Source organism: Myxocyprinus asiaticus, chromosome 27 (assembly GCF_019703515.2).
Source record: "Myxocyprinus asiaticus isolate MX2 ecotype Aquarium Trade chromosome 27, UBuf_Myxa_2, whole genome shotgun sequence".
NCBI lineage: Eukaryota > Metazoa > Chordata > Actinopteri > Cypriniformes > Catostomidae > Myxocyprinus > Myxocyprinus asiaticus.
In genome coordinates this window covers 26,397,846-26,424,528 of record NC_059370.1, presented here as the reverse complement: position 1 = coordinate 26,424,528, position 26,683 = coordinate 26,397,846, and the positions used below count along the sequence as shown (strand labels likewise).

The window sequence follows — 26,683 nt, the reverse complement described above, 5'->3', positions numbered from 1 at the left end:
ACTATATATAAAAAAATAATAATAATAAAAAACCTAGTCGACCTCGCTAATTGACCAGTTGTTTGTCTGACTAGTCGGCCATTGTCACCCATTCCTAACACATTTCTGGTCTTATAGTGAACAATTCACCTGTGCACATTATTCCAAAGAAATGACATTAGTTCTTTACTTGGAATGCCAACTTTTTTTTTTACAATCCAGTCAATTCCCGATGGATAAAATCAAATTCCACCCTACACATTTCCTCAATGTAGATCCTGTTTCACAGGGTGCAAAATGGGTTGCAAGTGTCGTTTCATGGTTACTTTAACCACCTATTTGCAATCTGTAAGAAATATCTCTACCATATAAAACTAAACAAATTAAAAATAAGAAAATCCTATACCTCTCCATTTCGTTGCGCCATAAACTAGAAACAAAAACAAACATTCACAGACTGCAGAGAGGTAGCAGGTGAAAATGTGGAAAAGCTTAGCCTATAATTCTCTCTCTGAGATCTGAGTCATATACAGTATTAAAGCCTGTGCACATTTGTGTGGTAAAAGGGAAATTACATGTCACTCACGCTGGTTTATGATAGACGAGATCATGCTTTAGGTTATCATAAAATGAGCAGCACACACACAGTCATAAAGCTGTAGATTGCCATTTGCAGGAAGAGACTAAGTGAAAAGCTGCACTGCACCATCTCTTGTTTTGAAAGCATTCACCAATCCATATTTCTATTCTCTAGTTGAAATCTGAACACTTCTGTTTTTGTTCATAGACCAGCTGTGTCCAAATGCAATAACATTTCAAGATATTAATGTCTGACACCCTTTACTACCCATTTAGACACAAGCAAGTTCAAATATAAATAAACAGCTTCAAGAAAAACAATCTTGCACACTTCAGAACCTGCAAAACACTTATCAAGGCCACTAAGTAAAATAAATACAGAGACAAAATACTAGAGCCCATCTTTAATGCCGCAGTGCTGTGTGGGGGTAACTGCTGTGGTTAATGACCCCTGCTCCAGTGATTGGCTGCTGCTCGAGGGAAGCAGGGGAGAGTTGGCCATTATGACAGGTCACAGTGCTCTGTGTATCTTCACGCAGCAGCAGAGTTATGGTCCCTGTGACTCCCACTCACCTGTTTAAGCATTAACTAGCTTTGAAGGCAAGATTTTGGCTCGGCAGGGAGCAGGAAGCTTCTATGTTAACACTCCCCTTCACTTCTCTTTATAAACCTTGTGGCCTTGGGGTCCTCAGTGCAGGCTACTGTTGTTTTGTACTGTAAACACATGAGAGGTCCTCATTTAAAAGCTATGTACACTGGCGGCCAAAAGTTTGGAATAATGTACAGATTTTGCTCTTATGGAAAGTAATTGGTACATTTATTCACCAAGTGGCATTCAACTGATCACAATGTATAGTCAGGGCATTAATAATGTGAAAAATTACTATTACAATTTGAAAAAAAAAAATCTTAATTCTTAAGAAAATAATTTCTTAAACTACTTCAAAGAGTTCCCATCAAAAAAATCATCCACGTGCAGCAATGACAGCTTTGCAGATCCTTGTCATTCTAGCTGTCAGTTTGTCCAGATACCCCACGCTTTTCGTAGAGTCTTGTCGGGCACTTCTCACGCACCTTACATTCTAGCTGATCCCACAAAAGCTCAATGGGTTAAGATCCATAACACTCTTTTCCAATTTGTTGTCCAATATCTGTATTTCTTTGCCCACACTAACCTTTTATTTTTATTTTTCAAAAGTGGCTTTTTCTTTGCAATTCATCCCATAAGGCCTGCACCCCTGAGTCTTCTCTTTACTGTTGTACATGAAACTGGTGTTTAGTGGGTAGAATTCAATGAAGCTGTCAGCTGAGGACATGTGAGGCATCTATTTCTCAAACTAGAGACTCTGATGTACTTATCCTCTTTTTTAGTTGTACATCTGGCCTTCCACATCTCTTTCTGTCCTTGTTAGAGCCAGTTGTCCTTTGTCTTTGAAGACTGTAGTGAAATCTTCAGTTTTTTGGCAATTTCAAGCATTGTATAGCCTTCATTCCTCAAAACAATGACTGACTGACAAGTTTCTAGAAAAAGCGGTTTCTTTTTTGCTATTTCTGACCAAATATTGACTTTAAGACATGCCAGTTAATTGCATACTGTGGCAACTCAAAAACAAACACAAAGACAATGTTAAGCTTCATTTAACGAACCAAATAGCTTTTAACTGTGTATGATACAATGGCAAGTGATTTTCTAGTACCAAATTAGCAATTTAGCATGATTACTCAAGGATAAGGTGTTGGAGTGATGGCTGCTGGAAACTGGGCCTGTCTAGAATTGATTTACACCAGTAATGTTGTGACTATACTTTGTAATCAGTTGAATAACATTTTGGTGAATTAAAGTACCAATTTCCTTCCGAAACAGCAAAATCTGTACATTATTCCAAACATTTGGCCGCCAGTGTATATCACAGAAAATAGGATTTTTAGCTTGTTGCAGCAATAGTGTTTGAAACACTACACTAAGTAGACATATTTTCTAACGTTCACTACACAAATCTCTTACATGTCAAAGTAAATTACAACTGTTAGAGCAATTCCATTTGACACTGTGGACTCATAAAAAATTTTAACACTACAAAGGTGTAGAATGTGACCCACTTAGAGTCAACATGAATCTGCATGAACCATGAGCCAGGTGGTTGCTGCAGAGGAGCTGAAAAATACTAGGGCTTGGTGATGTCAGCCACATAGAAAAGCTGATTTAGGGGAGGAGCTAGTTATCATATTTTGGTGCAAGATTACAAAAGACCAAAATTTTTTCTCTTCTGAGTAACATTCCCAGATGAATCATGCATAATATTAGGAAACTGTATTAACCTGTTGATGTGCATCTACATGATCTACATGAACATGCACTAGACGAACGGCTTTGACCATTATCATGCATATCGCATCTCATTTAAAAAATGCAATGACAAGTTATAACTCTAAAAATTAGATGTCCATTCTGTTTCATTCAGCTGCACTATTTCATGCTGTTTTAAAGGCGTCCTGGACCATTTTTGCACCCATCTAATGATCACATGATCGTTTTGATGCATTTCCAGTGATGTGGGCAGTACAAGTGCAACTTTTAAAAACACTTATTCTGCTGCTACCACTGACTGGGAGAAACATGCCATTCTGTGTGTAAACAAACACGGAGGATGTGAGATGTGAAGACCAGAGTCTCTGCTTTGGCCTGTTGAAGCACCCAACATCACCATGGACTGTATTATGTTTACGTATTCAGAACATTTCAGCATGGATTGTATGTGTTTTTGGACTCATATCAGTGTGGATTGCTTGGTAACCAGTCACAATATGATTTAAGCTTGGCAAAGGATATTTAAGGTTATTAAAGGATGGAGCAGTTAAAACACTACTGGACTGCAAAACCATAGGTAAACAATTTCGTTCATGAATATTCCATATTTCATGACTGTTTGATGCACAGTTTAAATCAGATGAAATGTGTTGGATGTGGGTTATACTGCATGTTAATCCTGAAATTTTGTTTTATAAATGTGGTAGTCTTGTGGAGTTTGTTCAGTTTTTTTCGGATTGCATTTCAAATATGGCTGTATTGGAGGGGGTGCACAATGTTAGTCAATCATGACAGTGGTTGTTTACATTGAAGTCTTAAAGGGCCAGAGAGCTTAAAACTAAGCATTTCAGACAGGGCCAGAGAAAGGGTGGAAAATGATTTATTAATTAAAAAAAAATAAATAAATAAAATAATAATTTAGTGTATATATATATATATATATATATATATATACACTATGTCTTGGTGCAAAAAAAAATAAAAAATACTTTACTAACATTATAAGCGGACCTCAGGGAAGATAATAAAAAAAAATAAAAAAAATAAAAAATAAAAAAAAAAACATATATATATATATATATATATATATATATATATATATATACACAAACACACACATGTATAAAGAATATGTTATGACTAGTGGTCGACCGATATGGGATTTTTTAACGGCCGATGCCGATATCCAGAGAGCAGGGTGGCCGATAGGCGGATACAATGCTGATATATCACACACTTTAATACAGTAAATAATATAAAAATAAAATTGCTAAAAAAAATATATATAAATCTTATGTAGCACTATATTTACTCAATTTCACACAAAACTTATACAACTTATATTTTAAAAAATAAGATTGCATTTTAAATGGTAGATAGCAGTTTCTTCTGATTTCTGTTTAGTCATAACATTTTTGTAATTTGTTTCTGCATGAAGAAATTGTTAATATACTGTATTATAAAGAAGGAAATTACGGTACACACTATAGTCCAGCAGCAATGGATGGCATTTGCACATTAGCAGTTGCATTTTCTCATAAAAAACCAAATCAAACAAATTGTACACACAGTACACAGTGAATATGGCATTTACTTATAGTGTATGTGAAGCGCTTTTACTTTGAAGTTGCATTCACACGCTCGTGTGGATCCGGCGCGAGCAGCAGAAATCTACTGAGAGTTTAAATAGTGTGGGTCGCCTGCTTGGATTATCATGGACTGACCATCATGATTTGTGAATTATTAGAGGAACATTTGATCCTTATCCTGAAGTTTTGATTCTGGCTGATGGAATATGCGCTTCAGAGGAAGATATTAGATGAGCGCTCGACAGAAAGAAAACGATGGATTTTCGTGAGATTGTGAATTACGTCTGTTTAAATGAGATATCCGCATATCTGCAGATGGTATATGATAGAAAATTTATTGATATTTGCCTGTTTATCATTAGACAAGACTTAACAGATACAGGGAAATGTTGAGGAGAGAGTGTCGTGGCTCTGATATGTGGACCGTTTAAATGAGATTGTTTTGCACACCGGTCTATTATTGTAGTAACACGATGGCACATAACAACAAAACAAACTGTGATTGGTCGTTTGCATGTCTCAAACGCTCCTTAACATGCAAGTAGGCAATTCTCTTCACCCTCATGGCCTTAAACTAATTGGCAAAATGGGAAAATTTGCGTTAATTAAAAAATTCTGAATATCGCCCGATTTATTGGTCGACCACTAGTCATGACCCCTTTAAAGAATAGTTCACCCAAAAATTTTAATTCTGTGATTTACTCACGTTCATTTTGTTCCAAACATGTGCAACTTGCTTCAATAGAAAAAAATAACTTTTTTCAAATCTACACACGTCTTAACACTTTTTGTCATAATGAAAGTGTATAGTGACTCAGAGCTGTCAAGCTCCATAAAGGACAAAAATAACTAACAATTAAAAAAAATGAAAAAAAAAAAAAAATAGCAAAAAACACCATTAAACCACAGTACAAGAAGTTGATACAACTTGTGCACTATTTTTCAAGCCCCATGACTATGGATGGGAATTGCCAGAGACCTTCCGATTCAATATTACAATGATACTTAGATGCTGATTCGATTCGATATTGCGTTTTTTCTTTTTTTTTTTTTTTTATCATGTTGAGATTTGATATATTTAGCAGTTAACCCATTTTTTCTAAACAAAACAAAATTTAACAAAGTTTAAACAAGTATAACCAAGAAAGACATCAATACGGAGCGGCACAAAACCACTCATGCCCATCCCGGACGCACAATAAGAATAGATGAAACCAGAACGCTTGGAGTCACAGAGCAATTCCGGCTCTGCATTCAAAAGCACATAGCTGTTAGATTATAAATATTGTGGGAGCACAACATGTGGTTCACGGCATCCAAAAGTCTGATAAGCCTTTTTTGACTGCAACTATTTATTTAGGCAGGTGTAATATAGAATCTGCAGAATGACTCCTGAACAATATTCTCCAAAATACCTAACAAATAAACCTGTGGATTATGCATAATAACAGAAACATTGATCACAGCTGAGGATTTGAGGTCATACAGTGAACAAGCGGCGCTTTGATGACTGAATTAGCAGTGCATTCCAGGACTAAACGTAAAGAATTAAAAAGAGGAAGAAAGCCTGTTCGTGTGGAACTCGGCACAAATATAGCTTCCTATATCTATCATTGTATTTGTATATTAAGCTAAATGTTTATATTTTTTATATTAAATTAAAAATAGTTTTTTCATGAGGGAGACAATTTAAAAATAATTGGTCTCAACAATCACGATTTGTAACAGAATTTTTTCCCACCCCTACTTCTGATGCCATACAATTACGTTGTGTAATAAACAGACCAAAATTTAAGTCATTATTCAAATCATTGATCAATAAATTTATCAATTTGATTTGAGAGTGAATAACAACTTAAATTTTAGTCTGTTTATCATTCAAAGTGATTGTATGCCTTAAGAATACTTTGAATATGACGCACAAGTCACATGGTCACATTTATGATACTTTTGGGTGCTTTTTTAAAGCTTTAAAGTGAGTTACTATTAACTGATATTGTTTGGAAACATTCTTTGCAACATTCTTTAAAATACATTCATTTGTGTTCCACAGAAAAAGAAAAAAGTCATATGGGCTTATAATGACATGAGGGTGATAAAATGATGACAGAATTTTAATTCTTGGGTAAACTATTGCTTGAAGACAGTAAATATGGTCAGTTTTGATTTCATGTTGTCCTTTAAACTGTATAAGGCTCTCTTGACCCGGCACTGCAGAGGTTACTCAAGTAGACACTGATATCAAATCACTCACCACTATCTACTCTCTGGCTTGCTCACTGCAAGGGCAGAAACACGAGCAGATGAGGTGCCTTCAAGATCTGTTCAAGGACATGATGTGAGAGGAGAGTGCAGAGTGTAGAATTTAACAGTGAAGGGAATAGTCCCAAAGCCACTCAGTTTCCAAATAAGTTACATTGTCCCCACCGGTAGCCGAGGTCTGAAAGCTGGTCACAACTGTGGTCAGAGTTTCTAATCACACTTTATTATGGCCTGTGCTTCTGTATAACATCAGTCAAAGAAAAAGAACAGAGAGAAATCCCCCAACTGCCCATCTGCGGTCATTTGAGCCATGGAGACCTGACACAAACAGTGAGTGGAAGAAGTGGGTAAATGGGTTAGGCAGGTGGTGGAACTCACACCAGTACAGTAAAGCACACTGTCCCCAGAGCAGTGGGGTGAGCTGTGGGGGTCAAGAGTGGAGACGGGACAAATGAATGTGGAAATGAGAGCCGCTGACTCTGGTCGTTGCTCCAGAAACAACCTGGACACCAACCCCCAACCAATATGGCACGAAGAGGGTGAGTCAACCCATCTCCGAGACAAAGAATGCCTTGAGTCTTGCCAGCCTAATTCATATTGCTTATCACCCAAAAAAACCCCATGATTTCACTCTGCAACTATGTCTTCCTTCAGCCCTCATTTTTTTTCCACAGTAAAGAGCTGCAGTGTTTCGCTGACACTATTAAGACTGTGCAGGCCTCTGCACCATTGTGGCAGTTGAAAGACTGGACAGTTTGTCTGGAAATACTCATGGAGAGGATATTAATTGTGTGTGTGTCTGTCTGGGTATGCAAAAAATAAGGGAAAAGGAAAGTCTTCCAAGACTTAGGGCCAAGCCCTGACCCCTGACCTCTCCCTATATATCAACAAGCACACACAGAGCTGAGACGCTTGGGTGGAGCTCTGACACCATGAGTGTCATGTGAATTCCCTAGTTAGCAATATGCCTGGAGTTGTGCAAATCGATTAAAAAGCAGATAAAACTTACTTTAACACAGTCAGCAAGATTTAGCTTCAGATACATGCACTGAAATCAGGTTTTGTAGGTCTACTGTCTAACTTTGATGCACAGTCGTACTCTTTAAACCAGGTAGATACTGTAAATCAAGCTTGTCACTCCAATACCACCTGCACCTGTATGAAGATTACAGTGTAGACAGAATTCAGAATGCATAGCCTATTTTCTCTGTATATTGCAAAAGTTTTAAAGGGATAGTTCACTAATGAATGAAAATTCTGTCATCATTTACTCACCATCATGTCGTTTGAAGCCCAGATGATTTTCTCTCTAACATGGAACACAAAAAGGAGGTGTTTTGTAGAATGACCAATGCAAGTCAATAGGTTCCAACACTTTGAAGCTCCAAAAAGGACATAGAGACAGCATTAAGGTAATCCATACGACTCAAGTGGTTTAACATTCCATAACGTCTTCTGAAGCGATACGATTGATTTTGGGTGAGAAAAAGACCAAAATTTTACTTTTACTATAAATCTCCAGTTGTATGTATTACTTGTATGCTACCTGTATGTACTTTTTGGAACTTGGAAATGTGTTGGACCTCATTGACTTGCATTGTGTGGATAGAAACACATTATATGTCCATCAAAAATCTTCATTTGTGTCCCACCGAAGAAAGAAAGTCACACGAGTTTGAGAAGGCACGAGGGTGAGTAAATTATGAGATAATTATTTTTAGGTGAACTATGCCTTGCTCAAGCGCACAGATTACTTTCTATTACTTTCACACGTATTGCGCCTTGTAGGTTCAAATCTGCAACCTTTTTGTTACCAATTCAGGTTTTAACCACTGTACTGGTTAGGCACACTCCACACTGCACAGCTGTTTAATGCCAGATGAAGCTCATCATCATGTGTTGGGCAGAATGTTTTTCTAGAGCTGTGTGTCTAAGGGTTTTACCATTGCAACCTTAGAAAACCACAACTTCACAGTGGAAATCAGTGAGTGCATCCTCCACTATAACTCACTGGAGACTTGTTAAATGTCTTAAGTACTGTCACAGACCTTGTTAAATGCTTCCATTATCATGCATGACATTCTAGTGGGTGTTTATTGTCTAGTCCATTTCAGCTGGTTGACTTGTCATGGACAGGAAAGCAGATGATGCTCAAAAAGAATGAATGGGTGGTCAGACACGTAAAACGGTCAAAGATTTTTCTAAGTCAAGTCACTCTTTAATCACAAAACAATGCATGCTGTGAGTGCCCTTTCACTTTCAGTGCTCAGGTTGAAGTTGACGGCTGACAGACGCTTGTATAATTGCACTAAATCCTACTAACCCCATCCATGTATTAACACAAACATGGAATCCCGTAAGCCTGAGGGAATCTGTTGCTTTGTGCTGATTTGTAACCGTGACATAAATACAACAATCAAGGCCAGACCAGGCTTGTAGATTCTACCTGAACAAGAAAACACTGTTGCTATACATTTTGCCGATCTTAAAAACTGTGGAGACTGGTAGTCTAAATGCATGTTTGATTCATGTGGTATGATAAGATTTACAAGACAAATGATCTTTGTTCTTGACACTCCTAAGCTCTTCCACATGTTCACAGTCGGAGGGAAACAATAATCATGATTCAATGCGGTCTTGCAAATATAGAGACAATCCCACACACTGAATAAGTCAATTGGGAGAGGTATTATACCCTTCACGCCTACCTGATTCTCTGGCTTGAAACATCTGATTCTCTGTTCACACACTGTCTACTCTCAGAACCTTCCAAAGTTTAATGATTCACATTAAAGCAAATTACTTAACCAGCCAAATATGTCCCCAATCTAATAAGTTAACTAAACTGTCCACATTGTCAATACCTGCAATCTGGGAGCTTTCAAGATGTCGCTATACATTCTTTCAAACTCAAAAGTTGTGCCCTGAGAATATGAAAAATTAATCTGAAAACCATAACCACTATATCCAATTGAATCTAGCATCTGATTGAAACAACAACATGAAGGTCTTCACATTCCCATACACCAAGCAGACATTCTACAGAAAGATGGGTTATAAATAAAGGCAGAAACAACATGCTTGCTCTGAAAGGGATGTCTGCTGGATGTCTTTTTTTTTTTTTCGCTGTTCCTTGTGTTTCTGTAAACAGACTCGCATTCTGAGAGATGATGAATCTGCCAGGCTGAGTTCCAGAGCGGGAGAGAAAGAATTGTTTGCTGTTTCTAACTGGATGACACAGCCTTCGCCTTCTGTAAACAGATGAGGCAGGTGGTTCTGAAATGCACCTGTGGAAACCTAATGAAAGGATTTTGAAACAAAATAGTGCAGTTTTAGTGATCGACTGGATATTTCAGGAGAAAGTGGAAGAGAGGAGTGCTACCATCTGTCGTTTAGGTGTAAACTGAGGTGCTCTGCTCTGTAATTACTTGCATGTGTTTACCTAGTAAATGGAACACAAAGAATGGAACCACAGCATCTTCCAGCATTGTTAACTCTTCTATACACCAAAGCAGTAACTTATGATGTTTTTACAAAGAAACCCATCTGCGTTTTACCTTTTTTGGAATCAATAACTTTGGGTTTAGACTAGGCACTGATTTTACCAGAGGACCTACTAATCTTTTCTTTTATCTTTGATCTGTTGTGTAAACTCATTCTTTTATAGGAGGATGACTGGGGTTTTAACTTAAGTGGGAACACTGTTAGGGGAGGAACTGTACAAACACATGTACAGCAATCTTTGTCTCCAAGCCACTGCCTGACCAGAAGCAGCTGGTTTGTTCTGAGAGTGACCCAGCAGGATTCACCTCATTGTCTCAGTGAAGGAACAGAAAATACAAGAGACAATGCTACAAGCGAAAAGCAATGCTCATATTTTTACACTGTGTGCACCATGCCAAATCAGCACCTACCCAAACAGTAGGACTTCCAGGAGCAAGAGGACTATTTCTGCCTCGTCATAGGGGTCCTGTTAGAACTCAGCTCCTTATAAAGACAGACTTCACTTATTGTAAACAAAGAGGCAGAAGAGCGAGTGGGATCCGAGAGCCCAGATTCAAGAGAAATTGCAAACTAAACCTTGCTGCAAGCCTCTGAATCACTATGCCACACACAGCAGGCTTATTTTCCAGGTGTGTAATTTGTGGTGAACTTTTGAAGTTGAGGGTCTGCATCAAATAGATCAACATTAAGCTGAAAATAATAAATCCCGGTGGAACATAATGATCAGAAACTTTACATGAGAGACAGAACAGCTGTTCAGACTCAGGGTTTGATTATGTAGAGCAGATCTCTCTGGGAAAAAGATAAGACAGCAGCGGGAGCTGATATGTAAAGAGGGACATGTTTGATGCAGTTTCTCTCTAAACATTCTTGAAAAAGCTGTGCTGAAATGTTTATTTGCACTCTCAAAACATTGTAGGGTTTTTCTTCAATTTCAGGCACAGTGTATGCAAGTAATTTTTCTCATTTGATGAAAGTCAAGAAAATTCCCACCACAGTGTCATTTCCATGATATCTCAAATTCTGTATTGTGTTTAACAGAATTCTGTGGTGTATGGAAATGTGTTGGATGGATTATATTTTTTACGTTTTTTAAATAATGGTAGAATCCTTTGTCTTACTAAGGCTTATTTTATTCAGATACATTTTATGTAGTCGATCCTAAATACACAATTAAATGACATTTTTGCATCATTTGGCAAAATTTCAGCTTAAGTGGAAATGACGCTTAATAAAAACTGTCTGTTTACAGTTGATATTTGCCTGGATTTTTCTGTTTCATTCAAACATTATGTCTAATTACTTCATCTCAAGCATGCTCTTCATTGACACTTTTGTCCACTTGGTTAAAGGTGCACTCAGTAAAATGTCATCTTTGACTTACATTGACACTTAGTGGCATGGATGCAGCATCATTCAAAAGAAAATAGTTTTCAGTTACAGATGCCACTGTAGAAATTCACTATTCACAATCAGCCATGATTGACTTAATCCAAGAGTGAAAGTAAATAGAAAGAGGCTACTGAGATTAAGCGAGTAGTTTTCTGCTGGTCATGCTATTCTAAATGGCAACTCCCTTCTATCCTGCCCCATGTAGAATAAAACAGCTTTTATAAGGTAAGAGTCCTCATCTCATGTGAGTGGTAATGATTTTATACATATGTTTCAAAATTGCAATTCATTTCTTAAAGAGTAACTTTTTTTAATGGGGAAACAAATTACTGACTGCACCTTTAACAAGTACTATACACTATCTTAAAATAAACAAATAAATAAATAAATAAATAATTTTATGGTGTGGTGGAAATTTCGCCATAACTGTTAGACATTCTTATATATATATATATATATATATATATATATATATATATATATATATAATAAAAAATTATGGTAAACAACTTAAAACGAGCAGATTTGCATACAATCTATGTCAAAAACGTTTCAAATACATACGTCTTTCAGAATCATTGCAGATGAGCTAACAATATATATATATATATATATATATATATATATATATATATATATATATATATATATATATATATCTTCCAGATGTAAACACACACACACACATCAAATAAATAGACGTCTGAGTGATGTACCTGTGCTATCAAGGAGGTTATTTAAAGTCTGGGACGAATGGAATCTATAGATTAAAGGCATTTGAAAAGTACCAAACAGAAACGATAAAGGCCTGATGAAAAGTTTGCAAGTCATAAAAATGCCCCAAGTTGAAGAAACACCCTGTTGAGTGCACGAGCAATCTCGTCAGTGCATTCGACATGCCACCAAAGCCAGAACATATTTAATCCAAAACTAACTGCAATGCAAATGGAATCTATTGTCAATACGTCGGATTAGTTCAGGTAATATATTTTGATATTAAAATACTTTCGAGTTTGCATGTATTTTTAATACAATGTTTTAATTTATCATGCAACTTTTAGTTAAATTATGTCAGTTTTACTCACAATTGATGTTGTTTATTTCCATATCAGAAGAATCAAAGGGAAATCCTTGACCTGTTGGAAGTGCACATTGCACTTCGTGCACCCATCGATTTGTGTGTACTTACGTGACAAGCACTTTCTGCATTGAGAGTTTCTGAATGAAGGAGATGGACCTGGCTGCAGCCCGCAGAACGAGGCGGGGCTACATATGGGGCGGAGCTACACGTGTCGCTCCGCCCATAACGTGCTCTCATTGGCTTCTTCATCTTTCTCAGACATACATGGTAGGAAATGTGGTCGTCGTTGGTGTTTGAATAGTTGAGCCAGGCAATTTGATTATAGTGCCTACTTGAATGTTATATTATTTATCCAATATTTAAAGTGAGGAACAAATTGGGATTTATAAAGTTTGAAACTGATGTGAAAATGTTCTTACACAAATGCCAACTGAAAAGCATGCATACGGGACATTCTAAAATGCTTAACGTGCAACTTTGCGCATACGTTCAGATTCTGGGCTCATCTGCTTCTCTGTATATATTATGCATAATCAATAAGGTGCATACTGAATTTGGTCTTCAAATATCACTGTTTTAGTACATTAAGCCACGTCAAGTGTTTTTCACTTTAAGCATTTTAGAATGTCCCGTGCATAGGCCTATGTGTTTTTTTGTTTGTTTGTTTTTTCGTGCTCCATGCCATTGGTCATTCAGTAGCCTATTAACAATAGATTATACAGTATATGCCTATGTAAATTACTTATTTTCCGCTGTAACGGACTATAAATTAATTAGACCGCTGAAATAACAGAGTTTATAAGTAGGCTATAGCACACATTTTTGAAGCGAAGAGGAGGAGAGATATTCAATCGTTTATCATTTAATTAATATAATTAATATATTCAATATAGAATAAAGCCTACAATTGCCTATAAATCAATATAGAATACAGACGAGTGAAATCACCGCAACAATCTCAAGAATGGCATAATCATTTTCATCAGTTCATCAGCATCTTGTCTGTTATTGTTGAGTGCATAAATGAAAATGTATGATTTGACTAAATTACTATAATGCAGCGTAATCAATAGAGCGAGCAGATACAGACTGTAGTCCAACGGCGTGCATTTAAAGAAAACTTGGTCAATGAATGAATCTATTATTGATTTTTACAAATTAATCACTCATGAAGAGCTGTTAACTTGAATACATAGCCTACTGTATATGGAAGAAACCGGGAGACTAGTACATGCATGGCTGCACTCGCTTTTTTCAAGAATTGGCAATCGCATGCAAGCACATTCCTTATGAATGAATGAATGAATGAACAAACGAACGACATGGGCTTTAATTGTATTCGTATTTAGGAAATATGTTTATATTTAGAATTACGTTTTTAAAGGTGCACTCAGTAATTCTAATCCAATACACTTTTTGTCAAATTCTGCAAATATCTCCTCACAGTCTGCTAGCTGTCTGTTCTGTGGGTGGGCTGAACAAAAATCTAGTATTTGTACACAGCCCTGGCTCTGTAAATGGGACAAAAACAAAGTGGATCGGACCGTTCCACACAACACTACTCCAGCCAATCAGCAACAGGGGGTGGTTCTTGCACGTGCACAGGATGGGTGGTGGGGGCAGAGCGAGAGGGAAATTCATTAGAAGAGCGATGGCAAATCTGGCTGATGCGAACTTTCTAAAGTCCACGGAGGACAAATGGCTGAGAAAAAGACCAAGAGAAAAAGGTCAGCAGAAGATAAACTAAAGAAGAAGGATTATGATAAGTCGAGGTCTAGGAGCCGCGTCAACATCGGTGAGGCTTTTCAGCAGTGGAGAGACCTCCGAGAGTTAAAAGGCTTAAAGACGGATGCAGAAGTCGCTCTTTTTCTTCTTGATAAGTGGGCAACATAAATGTTGCTATGTTTCACAGAACCCATATATGCTGTTGTTGTGATTGATGTTAGATGTACTAGCAGGAGAGTTGTGAGTGCCTGGAGCTGGTGTGCGTAAAACCGTCTGGCGTGCATGAATTTGGGGGGCGGAGCTTCCAAATGAGCACTGAAGGGAGGGGTGTGTTTGTTTTGACAGCTGAGTTCGAATGTCAACAGTGTTTCTCAGGAATAAGCTGAGTGCACCTTTACTTTTGTGAGAACTGGAATGTAATTTGCAGTTGATTTACAGTAGATGGTGCTGTTGGATTTCATAACCCATATGGATTTGCATCAGAAAATAATAATTTAATAACAATTGTGTCTTCTTGGATATATTAAAATGTTTATTTTAAAACTATGCTGATACACTTTTTTTCATTTTCTCTCTATGGTGATATTAAAGAATTAACATAATTTATAATTATTTTAATTCATTTCTCTAAACATGCGTTCTAATGAAGGCTTTGCTAAATTGCACCATTTTTTGATTTACAGATTTGAATGACAAGAGACACATCAACACAATTTGTTAATCAGTCCATGTGACTCAGTCTACTATATTTGTTTGACATGATACATGAGGTAGCCTGCAACACAAAGTCATATCACTTACGAGTCAAAGCACTAAAATCAAAATGATCTGGCTAAACTATTTTAACACACCAAATACGACTGCATTTATATTAGAGTTGAATCTTCGCCATGGTAGGATTAGTCATTTTCCCCTGTGCTCGTGTTTTCAGCACGATTACTGTGCTCTGAAACAACAATATGCTGCTCAGACCTAGGCTACTACATTTGTTTGAAATGACACGTGAGGTATTCACTTTAATCAAAATTATCTGGCTAAACTATTTTAAAACACATTGCCTATCATGTATAGGAAAGATGACCAAGCCAATGAGAGTAAGTTATGGGCGGAGCGACAAGTGTAGCCCCACCCCGTTCTGCAAGCTGCAGCCAGGTACACTTGGAATGAAGCTACACAGAGGTGAAGACTTCCCTCCAAAAACCTGCACATACGGCTGCCTCTAACCGGTTTTCATGCCACTTATTACAGAATCGAGAAAAATACAGTTTTACACAAGAAAACAAAACTTTTATTTCAATATAACATGTACATCATCTATTGAAACTGACAGATAAATAATGTTAGCATGGTAGTAGTATTGATTTAAAAAAAAGAGAGAATCAAAAATATGATTTTTTGATTCTAGCTCACTTCCTTCACTATGAAATTAATGGAACACTTCATCTATTGGGCAAACAGGTTGTAAACACTACACACAAAGGCAGAAACCATGATGGTTGTACCTGTTTGTCAGTGAGGTACAAAACTACTGTAATCAGTTGAGGATGTCATTATCTCTGGGTATGAAAGACCCCATAGTTATTGTTTGGTCCTAATCACAGTTACAGGTTATTATGTTACTCGCTGCATTGGTCAGATGTATATTTCAGTCAAATAATACGTGATTGTGAACATGCCATCCCTTTCATTGTCCAGACAATCCATATTTACTTAATCTGCATCATAACTTAAGATCAGATCATTTGACAACACAGGAATTGCCTTGGCATGAACCAAAAAGATACTAAACCTCTTTTAATGTATCACATTTTTCTGCTCCATTGTACCAGGGGTGATGTTAAATATTCTAAAACAGAATCTTTTTCAAGAGCAAAAAAAAAAAAAAAAAAAAAAAAATTTGCACCATGATTCTTTTGAAGTATCGGTTTCTTCTTTATGGTCTATATCAAACATAAGCCATATACTGTACATATCTCTACCATCACAATATCCAATGTATGGCTCAGCATACTTACAGTCTAATAATCCTAAAGTCTTTTTGTGTAAAAAGTATACATTCAATATTTGTTATTTCTTTGAAAATGACCTGAACAAAGTACAGCACTGAATAGTGCTCAATTTCTTCTGCTTACTATACAAATAACAGTCAGACTTTGGTTATTCATTGTCGAGCAAATCATCGCTTATTTATGATTTCACCACTTCTAAGCTTATGTAGTCCTTATAGAACAGTGAAATAAAAGAACTGAAAAAATAAAATTAAATATTTCAAAATAATATGCTTGTTTAATTTTTGAGTTTAAGATGGATAATATCAGACTATCCATCCACTCACATAATAGTAACTATATAATTGTATCTACATTCTGATCACTCACTTTGCCGGTGCATAAATGAACTGAGAACATAAGGCATTATTTAAAATCCTTCCAATTCCTGATTTATTATTATTTTTTGTTATTTTTTATCTTTGTCATTCAGAAACTAAATAAAAATGTGTCAAAGAACCACTTTACTCAAGTAAATGATCCCAACATGGTATTTTGTTTTCTGTCTTTCTTTTTCAGGTATTCTAGCCTGTCTAATTATTTATATGCCCCATCAAACAGGAGAGTTGCACAATTTCTCGGTACAGTCCAGGCATTACTATAGGCCTGAGACACAGGATTTGTTTGTTTAGTTAGACTGAAACAGGTATTCAGGTCTCTGGGTGTGTGGGGCAGGCACACTAGAACAGCCTGGCTTGTTTCTTCATCTCATTCCTCTTCCACAGTGCCAGCCGGTCAAACTCTGTCATTGTCATCCCAAACACTTGATAAAACTCTTCAGGGGAAAGATGTCGCTGAAATGACAAGGTGTTTATTACTGAATGTTTTCATGTTTTGGTTCCTCTTCAATTCTTATAAAAATGTCTCAGTTTGTTTTTAGCTTTGTTTTTTAAGCTATAGACAACTCCCTGGCTGCATTTACACTGCAAGACCTAATGCACAGATCTGATATTTTGACCCATATTGGATTTTTCACATTTACTTTTGATATAACCGATTGTTTACATTAATAATCAATCTTCACTGCAGTATCAGTGGGTTTGCAGAGATATTGGTGTGCACTGTGCAGTTTGGCTTGCTCTTAACTAAATAAAACGGACTACGTGAGCATGAGGAAGGTTTATTGTAATAGATAATTATACATGCCGACATGAGGGAATTCAGTATTTCACAACTAAGTAAATACATCTCTAAAATAGATTTTATAATCTTTTTTTTATTTTTTATATTTAAATAAATAAATAAATGCATATAATTTTAATCTCCCTCCATGCACAAGAATTCCTATGCATGCAGTAACTTTACCTGATATGTTGTGTAACAATAACAGAAAATCCTGAATTAAGAGGAGAATCAGATATGAGTGATGACCAGACATCAGATACTTATCCCCCCCAAAAAAGCCAAAAATTCTGCTTTCATAACTGTGTTTGCTTTTTACATGCATGCAAGAAGATCTGATCTGTGCAAGATGTCTGTGGAATTGTTTGACAGTGTAAATGCGGCCACTGTGACCTCGTTCACACCTGGTGTTAAGATTTGTTTAACATGATCCGATCACAAGTGGACAGCACAAAACACAAGTCTAAGTGGAGTCCAATGTGTCACAGTTCCTTTAATATATGGATTTGTGATTTACCTCCAATCTGGCCCTGTCTACATCCCTTGGCAATTTGTTTCGCCCTCTAGTGGTCACAATAAGTGCTTCATATGGGTAAATCTGTGGTGAAAGAGAAGCAATGCATCTCATTTTAAACATTACAATGTATTAGCTTAAACATGTTTACTTCATTTTTAACATATTAATATTATTTCTGTTTGTCTTGCTTATTTGACAATAATAACAGGCTTTTTCACTGATCACTAATGGAAATCTAAGCATTGTTCTCAGAGCCGTCTGTGCATTGGTGGAACACCTTTTCCTCTCACTTATGGAAACGAAAGGAAATCCCTTTTTTTTTAGGTTCAGAGCATCTGGCACAGTAGCTGTAACACAGACAGGAAGCGGCACCATACAGAACAATATAGTTCTCACCCAACCAAGAGCACAGAGGTCAAACAAACACCTGACCACTCCATGGCCTCTGGCTATCCTGTCGTCCCCGACCAACTAAGGGCCAGCTGGGGAATTACACAGTGGCCTTCTGACCTGGAAGCACTGATTTCTCCAGACTCTAGTTTCCACATGCTTTGACCAGCAGGACGTTGTTTTGACCTATCAGGGTTCATTAGACTGACATACTGTAAATCTGAGTTTTCCTCTGGAGTCAGCAGTAGGCTAATGTTTCAAGAGTGTCTCTGAACCGGGATGCTTTATTGTCTCTCCAGACCCTCTTTAATGCTCTGGTAAATTTGAACCATCTCCCTTACCTTGTACTCTGCTGGGAAAAAAAGAAAAAATAAACTTTCAGTTTGAACTAATTTCTGTAAGAAATAGACTCCATCATTTCATCAAATCATTTACTCCAAAATATGTTATCAAAATAAAGTATGTTAAAATAATACAAATAATAAAAGAACAGAGCTCTTTTACCCACCTCTGATTCCCCAGTTGACTTCACTGCTACTGTCATACTGAAAGTAGTCGGCACTTTGTGGCTAGAAAAACCAAACAAACCAGTAAACAAATTGTGGGTAAACCTTCAATTCACACCGCTTTTGCAGCACTGCCAATCCAGTTACTTGACTTAAAGGGATAGTTCACCCAATTCTCTCATTAATTATCTCATTATTTACTCACCCTCATGATATCCCAGGTATGTATGACTTTCTTTCTTCTCCAGAACACATTTGAAGAAAAACAGAAAAATAACTTTTTCTATTTTTCTTCAAATGTGTTCTGGTGAAGAAAGAAAGTCAAACACACTTGGGATATCATGAGGGTGAGTAAATACAGTAATCAGAGAATTTTCATTTTTGGGTGAACTATATATTTAAATGCAAACATAAGTTGCTCAAATAACAGGGTTCCCACACTTTTTGACCAATGAATTTCCATTACTTTTCTAAGACCTTTCCAGTCATTTGTGATTACTGGATATTCACAATTTTGATTCTGAACGATTCTCTAAGGAGTCATTCAGACTATTAAATGACTCAAAAGTGATTCTCTCACAAATCGAACATCACTATTGCAAGAAAGTTTTAATCAACTCAACAGTAACATCTAGCCAATGAAATATTTTATAGCAGAGCATAAGTAGAAAAAATATATGTTCATTTTAGACTTGTAAGAATTGATTAATTTTTGGAAAGCACAACTTTAAAAATTTTATATTAACCACTTTATATTTTATATTAAAAAAAAAACTTTATATTAAAATATAAAACCTTTATATTTCCAGGTTTTCCATGATATTAGGGACCCTCAGACCCTGTCTGATTCAAGTAAAGGCATTTGGTATGATATTTGTGGTTTAAAAAGGTATCTTACCCTATGCAATCCATTCCTGCCATATCCTGGTAAAGATGCTGATTTGGAAATGTAGTCTTCAAAAAAAAAAAAAAAAAAAAAAAAAAAGATATCATAACAACAAACAAGTATGATTAAAAAAATCTCTGTATGTGGTCAAAGTTGAAAACCTCATCCATTAGTGGACAGTAGAGGGAGCTAGTTACCATGTTAAAATCTACAGTATGTTGCCTATTCTGCACGTATTTATCAGATGTTTCTTATTAAGCAGACATTTCAGACATTTTTAAAGTAAGGTAAAGTTACAGCACACTTACTACAAGGACCATTCTTTTGGGGTTAAAAGTCCCATCTTAATACATCTCATTGGTGATAGTGGAATCCAACAATTGGATCATCCCTTCTGATGTTTGAAACCGGTACCTACAGTATATATGCCCACATCTGTGCTACAAAAACTTCATTCTGCATATCTTGGAGTCTTCAGAACAATAATTAAAAATGTACAGTATATGCTAAAATGTAATACTATAATAACTCTTAAATTTTTAATTCCCTACCCTCCCTCCTGTTAATCCCTGACTAGTGAAATCCAGCAGCAGGTCCTGCCATTATTCTAATGCTTAAACCCTCATTCTAAATCCTCATCACTTTTTGCACAGGGGACATTGAAGACTGACCTTAAGAGTCACTCACCATTTTCAGCGGTAATGTTTGTCCGAGGAGCTAAAAAAAAAAAAAAAAAAAACATTATAATCTACAAAGAATTTTGATAATAAATTCCATATTAATAATTATTCATTTAGTTCATGTAATAAAGTCATTTATTCAGGGCAAACAAGACAATGTAGCTGTAGACCTGTATGCAAGTGCTTTATGTGTGTTCTTCCAAAATAAACCATCTTTACCCTTAAACTAAGTGTAGTGTGCATAACAGTGTGAAGAAACCTAAATGTGCATTTATTGGTTTATATCAGTGGTTCTCAACTGGTTTTGCTTCGGGACCCAGATTTTCCATTGGAAGTCAAGTGGCGACCCACTATAGTAAAAACGTAACCTGTATTTAATGTATCCTGGGTCACATTTCCTTTTATCTTGCATAGTTTTGATCATGGTTTTCAAGTATAAGGGCATGCATCAAGTGGCATTATTTTTGTTGTTGAGGTAAACAACAAAAGCTACATGAATTGTTCTCTCCCCCCTTTTAAAAACTGAAGAGTATATTTATTTATAGGCTATGAGCCCATTATTATCCCATTTGTTTCCTAATTTCAAACAACATTCAAACAGAACATACATATCACACAGGAGGAAATGCTCCTCATTACCATGGTTAGGTCAACGTAGCTAGTCTTAAATAATAGTAATAATAATAATAAATTATAGTATCGATAAAATAAAAAAAATAAATAAATAAAAAAATACAAGCCGAAACACATTTTGAAACTTTAACTACAACTGCAAATGTTGATATAAAATGAGGTCTAATAGATTCTACCTATAGATTATTTCATATGAAACTATATAAAAAAATCTAAATAGAACAGTTACTTTTACTCATGTAAAATCGTGAAACTTAGTACAGGTGATGATGGGTAATGATTTTTAATTTTTAAATTAAAAATTTACTTTTCCTCCTCAGTGCTGTTTGGCATGTCAGGGCTGCCTGTTTGATGGGTTTGACTTGACTTCCTCCGTAATGCTTTAAACTAGAAAAGTCTCACTAGAATTGAAATGGGTCACATCAGTTTTGAGGTCTGCGCGCTGTAATATTGAGGGAAGCCCGGTTGCTGCGCATGCATGTCAGAGAGCACAGCAGATCATTAGCACGAGCTGGTACCATTACGGTTACACTCACACGAAAGCTTTAATCGCACCGTGAAAATATCACAGTGCAGATGAGAAGACTTTAACTGAATGTGAGATTATCATTAAATCTCTTCATTAAACATTATATTATCATTAAATAATCTCTATCACTTGGGCGGCCGCCGAACAATCTTCAACGGGAGAACCATGGCATTGTTCTTTTCCTGCTGTCTGCGACCCAGTCCGAATAGACCTGCGACCCACTTTTGGGTTGCCACCCACCAGTTGAGAAACACTGGTTTATATTGTGTCTTTAAGTCTCTTGAGTTATGGGACTGCTGAAAGTATGATTTCAAAAGTCTCAAAACTGTAAATACACAGAACAGAAAGCAGGCTACTAGCCACAATGAAACAAGGCACATCAAAGTACTCAATGAGCCTGAAGAACACTGATGAAAGCAAAAAACGACAGCAGCGAAAGGACAGAAAGGGAAAAAGGAAAGAAAAGAAATGAGCAAAGGAAACAAGAGGAAAGTTATGGATGCAAATGAGGTACCTCTCTTTCTCAAACAAACTGGACATGAAAAAGTTTAAGAAGCAAAAGCAAAATCCAGAATTTCACAACAGCAACTGAAGAAGAAAAATTATATAGTCAATTCACAGATAATGTTTAACAGGGATTAAGTATTTTTTATTTCTTATCTGGCTAATCATATGACAAAATGTCTTAATTAACTCCCCAAAATAATAAGAGGTGCCTTTAATAAAAAAAAAAAATACAGTTGAAGTCAGAAATTTACATACACTTAGGTTGAAGTCATTAAAACTAATTTTTTAACGACTCAACCGATTATATTAGCAAACTATAGTTTTGTCAAGTTGTTTAGGATATCTACTTTGTGCATGACACAAGTCATTTATCCAACAAATGTTTACAGACAGATTGTTTCACTTTTAATTGACTATATCACAATTCCAGTGGGTCAGAAGTTTACATACACTAAGTTAACTGTGCCTTTAAGCAGCTTGGAAAATTCCAGAAAATGATGTCAATACTTTAGACAATTAGTTTCTGATAGGAGGTGTACTGAACTGGTGGTGTACCTGTGGATGTATTTTAAGGCCTACCTTCAAACTCAGTGCCTCTTTGCTTAACATCATGGGAAAATCAAAATACATTTTCCAAGACCTCAGAAAAAAGGTTGTGGACCTCCACAAGTTTGGTTTATCCTTGGGAGCAATTTCCAAATGCATGAAGGTACCACGTTCATCTATACAAACAATAATACGCAAGTATAAACACCATGGGACCACGCAGTCATCATACCGTTCAGGAAGGAGACGCATTCTGTCTCCTAGAGATGAACAAAGTTTGGTGTGAAAAATGCAAATCAATCCCAGAACAACAGCAAAGGACCTTGTGAAGATGCTGGAGGAAACAGGTAGACAAGTATCTATATCCATAGTAAAACGAGTCCTATATCGACATAACCTGAAAGGCTGCTCAGCAAGAAAGAAGCCACTGCTCCACAACTGCCATAAAAAAGCCAGACTACAGTTTGTAAGTGCACATGGGGACAAAGATCTTACTTTTTGGAGAAATGTCCTCTGGTCTGATGAATCAAAATTTTTACTGTTTGGCCATAATGACCATCGTTATGTTTGGAGGAAAAAGGGTGAGACTTGCAAGCAGAAGAACACCATCCCAACCGTGAAGCATGGGGGTGGCAGCATCATGTTGTTGGGGTGCTTTGCTGCAGTAGGGACTGGTGCACTTCACAAAATAGATGGCATCATGAAGGAAGGAAAATTATGTGGATATATTGAAGCAACATCTCAAGACATCAGCCAGGAAATTAAAGCTTAGTCACAAATGGGCCTTCCAAATGGACAATGACCCCAAGCATACCTCCAAAGTTGTGGCAAAATGGCTTAAGGACAACAAGGTATTGGAGTTGCCATCACAAAGCCCTGACCTCAATCCGTTGCATGTGCGAGCAAGGAGGCCTACAAACCTGGCTCAGTTACACTAGTTCTGTCTGGAGGAATGGGCCAAAATTCCAGCAACTTATTGTGAGAAGTTTGTGGAAGGCTACCCAAAACGTTTGACCCAAGTTAAACAATTTAAAGTCAATGCTACCAAATACTAATAAAGTGTATGTAATTTCTGATCCACTTCGAATGTGATGAAAGAAATAAAAGCTGAAATAAATCATTCTCTCTACTATTATTCTGACATTTCGCATTCTTAAAGTAGTGATCCTAACTGCCCTTAAACAGGGAATGTTTTCTATGATTGAATGTCATGAATTGTGAAAAACTGAGTTTAAATATATTTGGCTAAGGTGTATGTACACTTCTGACTTCAACTATATACAGGGGTAACAAAAATAATTTGGACACTAAAGCCACACTTAAAAATTAATGAATGTCATTACATTACAAAATAAAACATAAAAAAGATAAAGCAAACTGAACAAACAAATGATTTTTCACCTTTCCTCTAAATTAACTACACTCACCTGATGCCAAGGTGTTTTTTTATTGGATTCATAAGGTCAGTTCCCCTTAAGTTCACACGGATGTTCTACCAAATTAACCAGTAACACTTTATATTAGGTGTCTGTGACACTCTTAGGTTATTTAAAGGGGGAAATTAGGAAGCGGGGACCAGCTCACACTTCAGGGTGATTTATTTCTTCTGCTTTCACACAAAAACTCAACATAAAGTCCTCATTCCAAGGTTTCAAATAAACATAAACGTAAACACACGCTGCTGTCCACAGCATTTTCAGCTTCAGGTCTCTCCTCTCTCTTCACTGTGACTCCGCTCCTCTTTTATCTCCCTCCAGCTTTCACTGTTAACACAACACAGCTGTCAGATATAATTTCCCCCAGGTGTCAATCCTTATCGTTCTCTCTCTCTCCCGGCCTCGCTCTCCACAGACGTCGCTCGGCCACGCCCATGCCCATCTCCCACAGTGTCTTTAACTACTATATACTAACATTAAAATACTTACAATATACAGTATATATATATATATATATATATATATATATATATATATATATATATATATATTAAAAACATTTATCATAATGTTATGTTAACTTCATGATCTATTTGAAAATTTCAAACTTAAACTTGAACTATCATTCAATTTATCATTCAAATAAATTCCACTTGGTTTGATATTTTGTTATTTAATTATAAACCTCATTTATTAAAACATTGAGCTTGCCATGATCTTCAAACAATGTATAAAACTTTATTTATTTATTTATTTTTAGCTTTTGAAAGACTGAAAACTGAACTGGAAAACAATGTACTCTTTGAACACCTCCTCCTTTTCCTTTTGGCTTCACAAGACTACAATGACCATTCAAAGTCCCAAGGCTAATGTCTGGCTAATGTTTTATTTATCTCTACAGACTCTTACCCACAATCCATCTTGTTTTGTACTTGTGGTTTGTCATTGGCAGCATTAGCTTAAATGTGTTTATTGCCATTTTTTTTTTACCTATCTGCCTTAAAATTGCACTCCACATGACATCACTTCTGCATTATCTCAGCTGTGTATGAATAATGAATTTGATGAAAAATATGAATTTTCTCACCTTATCTAATTCATGTGATGTGTAGTAATGGAAAAAGCTTGCCACCCCTTACTACTATTGATGAATAAAAGGGAACATGGGACATCAGCACGGGCTGCACCAGGCATTGGAAAACGCAGCGATGGATATAGGGGAGGGAGATACGGGAAGAGTGGAGCCAGATGCATGTATGGAAAGCAGAGGAAAACAGGGAACTAAAGGGAGGGAGGGGAAAATTCCAGATGCTTTGTGTACTTCCCCATGAGATACACACAGAAATAGAATTAAGGAGAGCAGCATGCTCACATGCACATGAAGAGAAATGGAGAAAGAGATGAAGGAAAGACATATTGAGGGAGGAGAAAAGAACAGAGCTTTTAATTAGAGGGGAAAATTGATTGAGAGGCAAAGGAGAATAAAAGAAAAAAAAAATACTTTGGAAATGGTTCAGATCCGATCATCTTCTGTAAAAATGTTTGTGACCCCCTAAGAGTGGATTAGTTACAATCACATTTAAGACATTTCTAGGAGAATATTTCACTCTGTTGCAATACATTAAGATCATCCCTGACTCTCTAACATTCTAACCAAGATAGACCAGTATGTCGGCCAGGATAATTAATTGGTAAATGTTTGGCTACTTTGGAGTTATTGGGACCAAATAATAGATGTGGTAATTTGCCTTTGTGTCAGTTCATCTACCAACAGCTTCTCAATGTAAAAAAGGAATTTCAATGGTTAATGCACATTTTCAAATATTTTAGTAAATTATAAGTACATATTCTGTCAAATAATATATGTCATTTCATTTCATCAATAGAGCACAGTAGTCTGGTTCTGGCAATAAAAATCCCATTCATTTTTTTTCCATAGGGGAATAGATTTTTTATGCTAACTTATACACGTTTAAAGACAGACCTACCGTGAGCTCAGAGGTTGTTAATCTATGATATATGCTTCTTTTGAAACCATTCATTTGTGTTATTTTAGCTTCATTTTTTTTATAATTGCATTTCAAAGCAGATTTTATAGTGAATGACTTCACAACCATCTGAATATTTAGCAATAACTTACACTGTATTGTTTCTATACTTGTAATCAACAACTTTAAATCAATAGTTTTATATTTTTTCCATCATTTTTATTTTGTTTACGTAATTCGCAATGCTTTATGGGATTGTAGTTCATTCCCTCATCAAAGACGTTATACACAGTCTTGTACCTTTTTCTTTTTGTCTGATTCTCAAATACATTTTTGCTTCAAATTACATTTTGTAATGTTGTGGTTCACCTCGGAGCTAGTTGGTTTGGTTCATGCCTTTGAACTCTTTCATGAAGTACTTTATGAAATACTTATGGAAAAAAATGAATGGGAAAAATACTCCCGCAACCAGTACG

At 36.3% G+C, this 26,683-nt stretch overlaps 2 protein-coding genes across 3 annotated transcripts in view; both read right to left on the bottom strand.

Annotated features, from left to right (window-relative positions):
* The window catches only part of LOC127418220 (actin filament-associated protein 1-like 1), a 51,441-nt gene extending 38,617 nt beyond the window's left edge, over positions 1-12,824 (bottom strand). Inside the window, exon 1 of the mRNA XM_051658679.1 lies at positions 12,699-12,824. Within this exon, the coding sequence (XP_051514639.1) occupies positions 12,699-12,720 (22 nt within the window). The 5' untranslated portion in view covers positions 12,721-12,824. The remainder of the gene's footprint in view (positions 1-12,698) is intronic.
* A 2,843-nt stretch (positions 12,825-15,667) lies between these two features.
* Positions 15,668-26,683, bottom strand: part of LOC127418022 (actin-binding LIM protein 3-like) — a 113,511-nt gene continuing 102,495 nt past the window's right edge. The window contains exons 18-23 of one of the 2 annotated variants that reach the window (XM_051658334.1): positions 20,576-20,605; positions 19,901-19,956; positions 19,005-19,065; positions 18,838-18,845; positions 18,107-18,187; positions 15,668-17,261 (exon numbers count right to left, since the gene is read on the bottom strand). In XM_051658334.1, coding sequence (XP_051514294.1) covers positions 17,148-17,261; positions 18,107-18,187; positions 18,838-18,845; positions 19,005-19,065; positions 19,901-19,956; positions 20,576-20,605 — 350 coding nt within the window. In that variant the 3' untranslated portion in view covers positions 15,668-17,147. Of the gene's footprint in view, positions 17,262-18,106; positions 18,849-19,004; positions 19,066-19,900; positions 19,957-20,575; positions 20,606-26,683 lie in introns of both variants that reach the window. The other variant, XR_007893356.1, reaches the window with a different exon arrangement.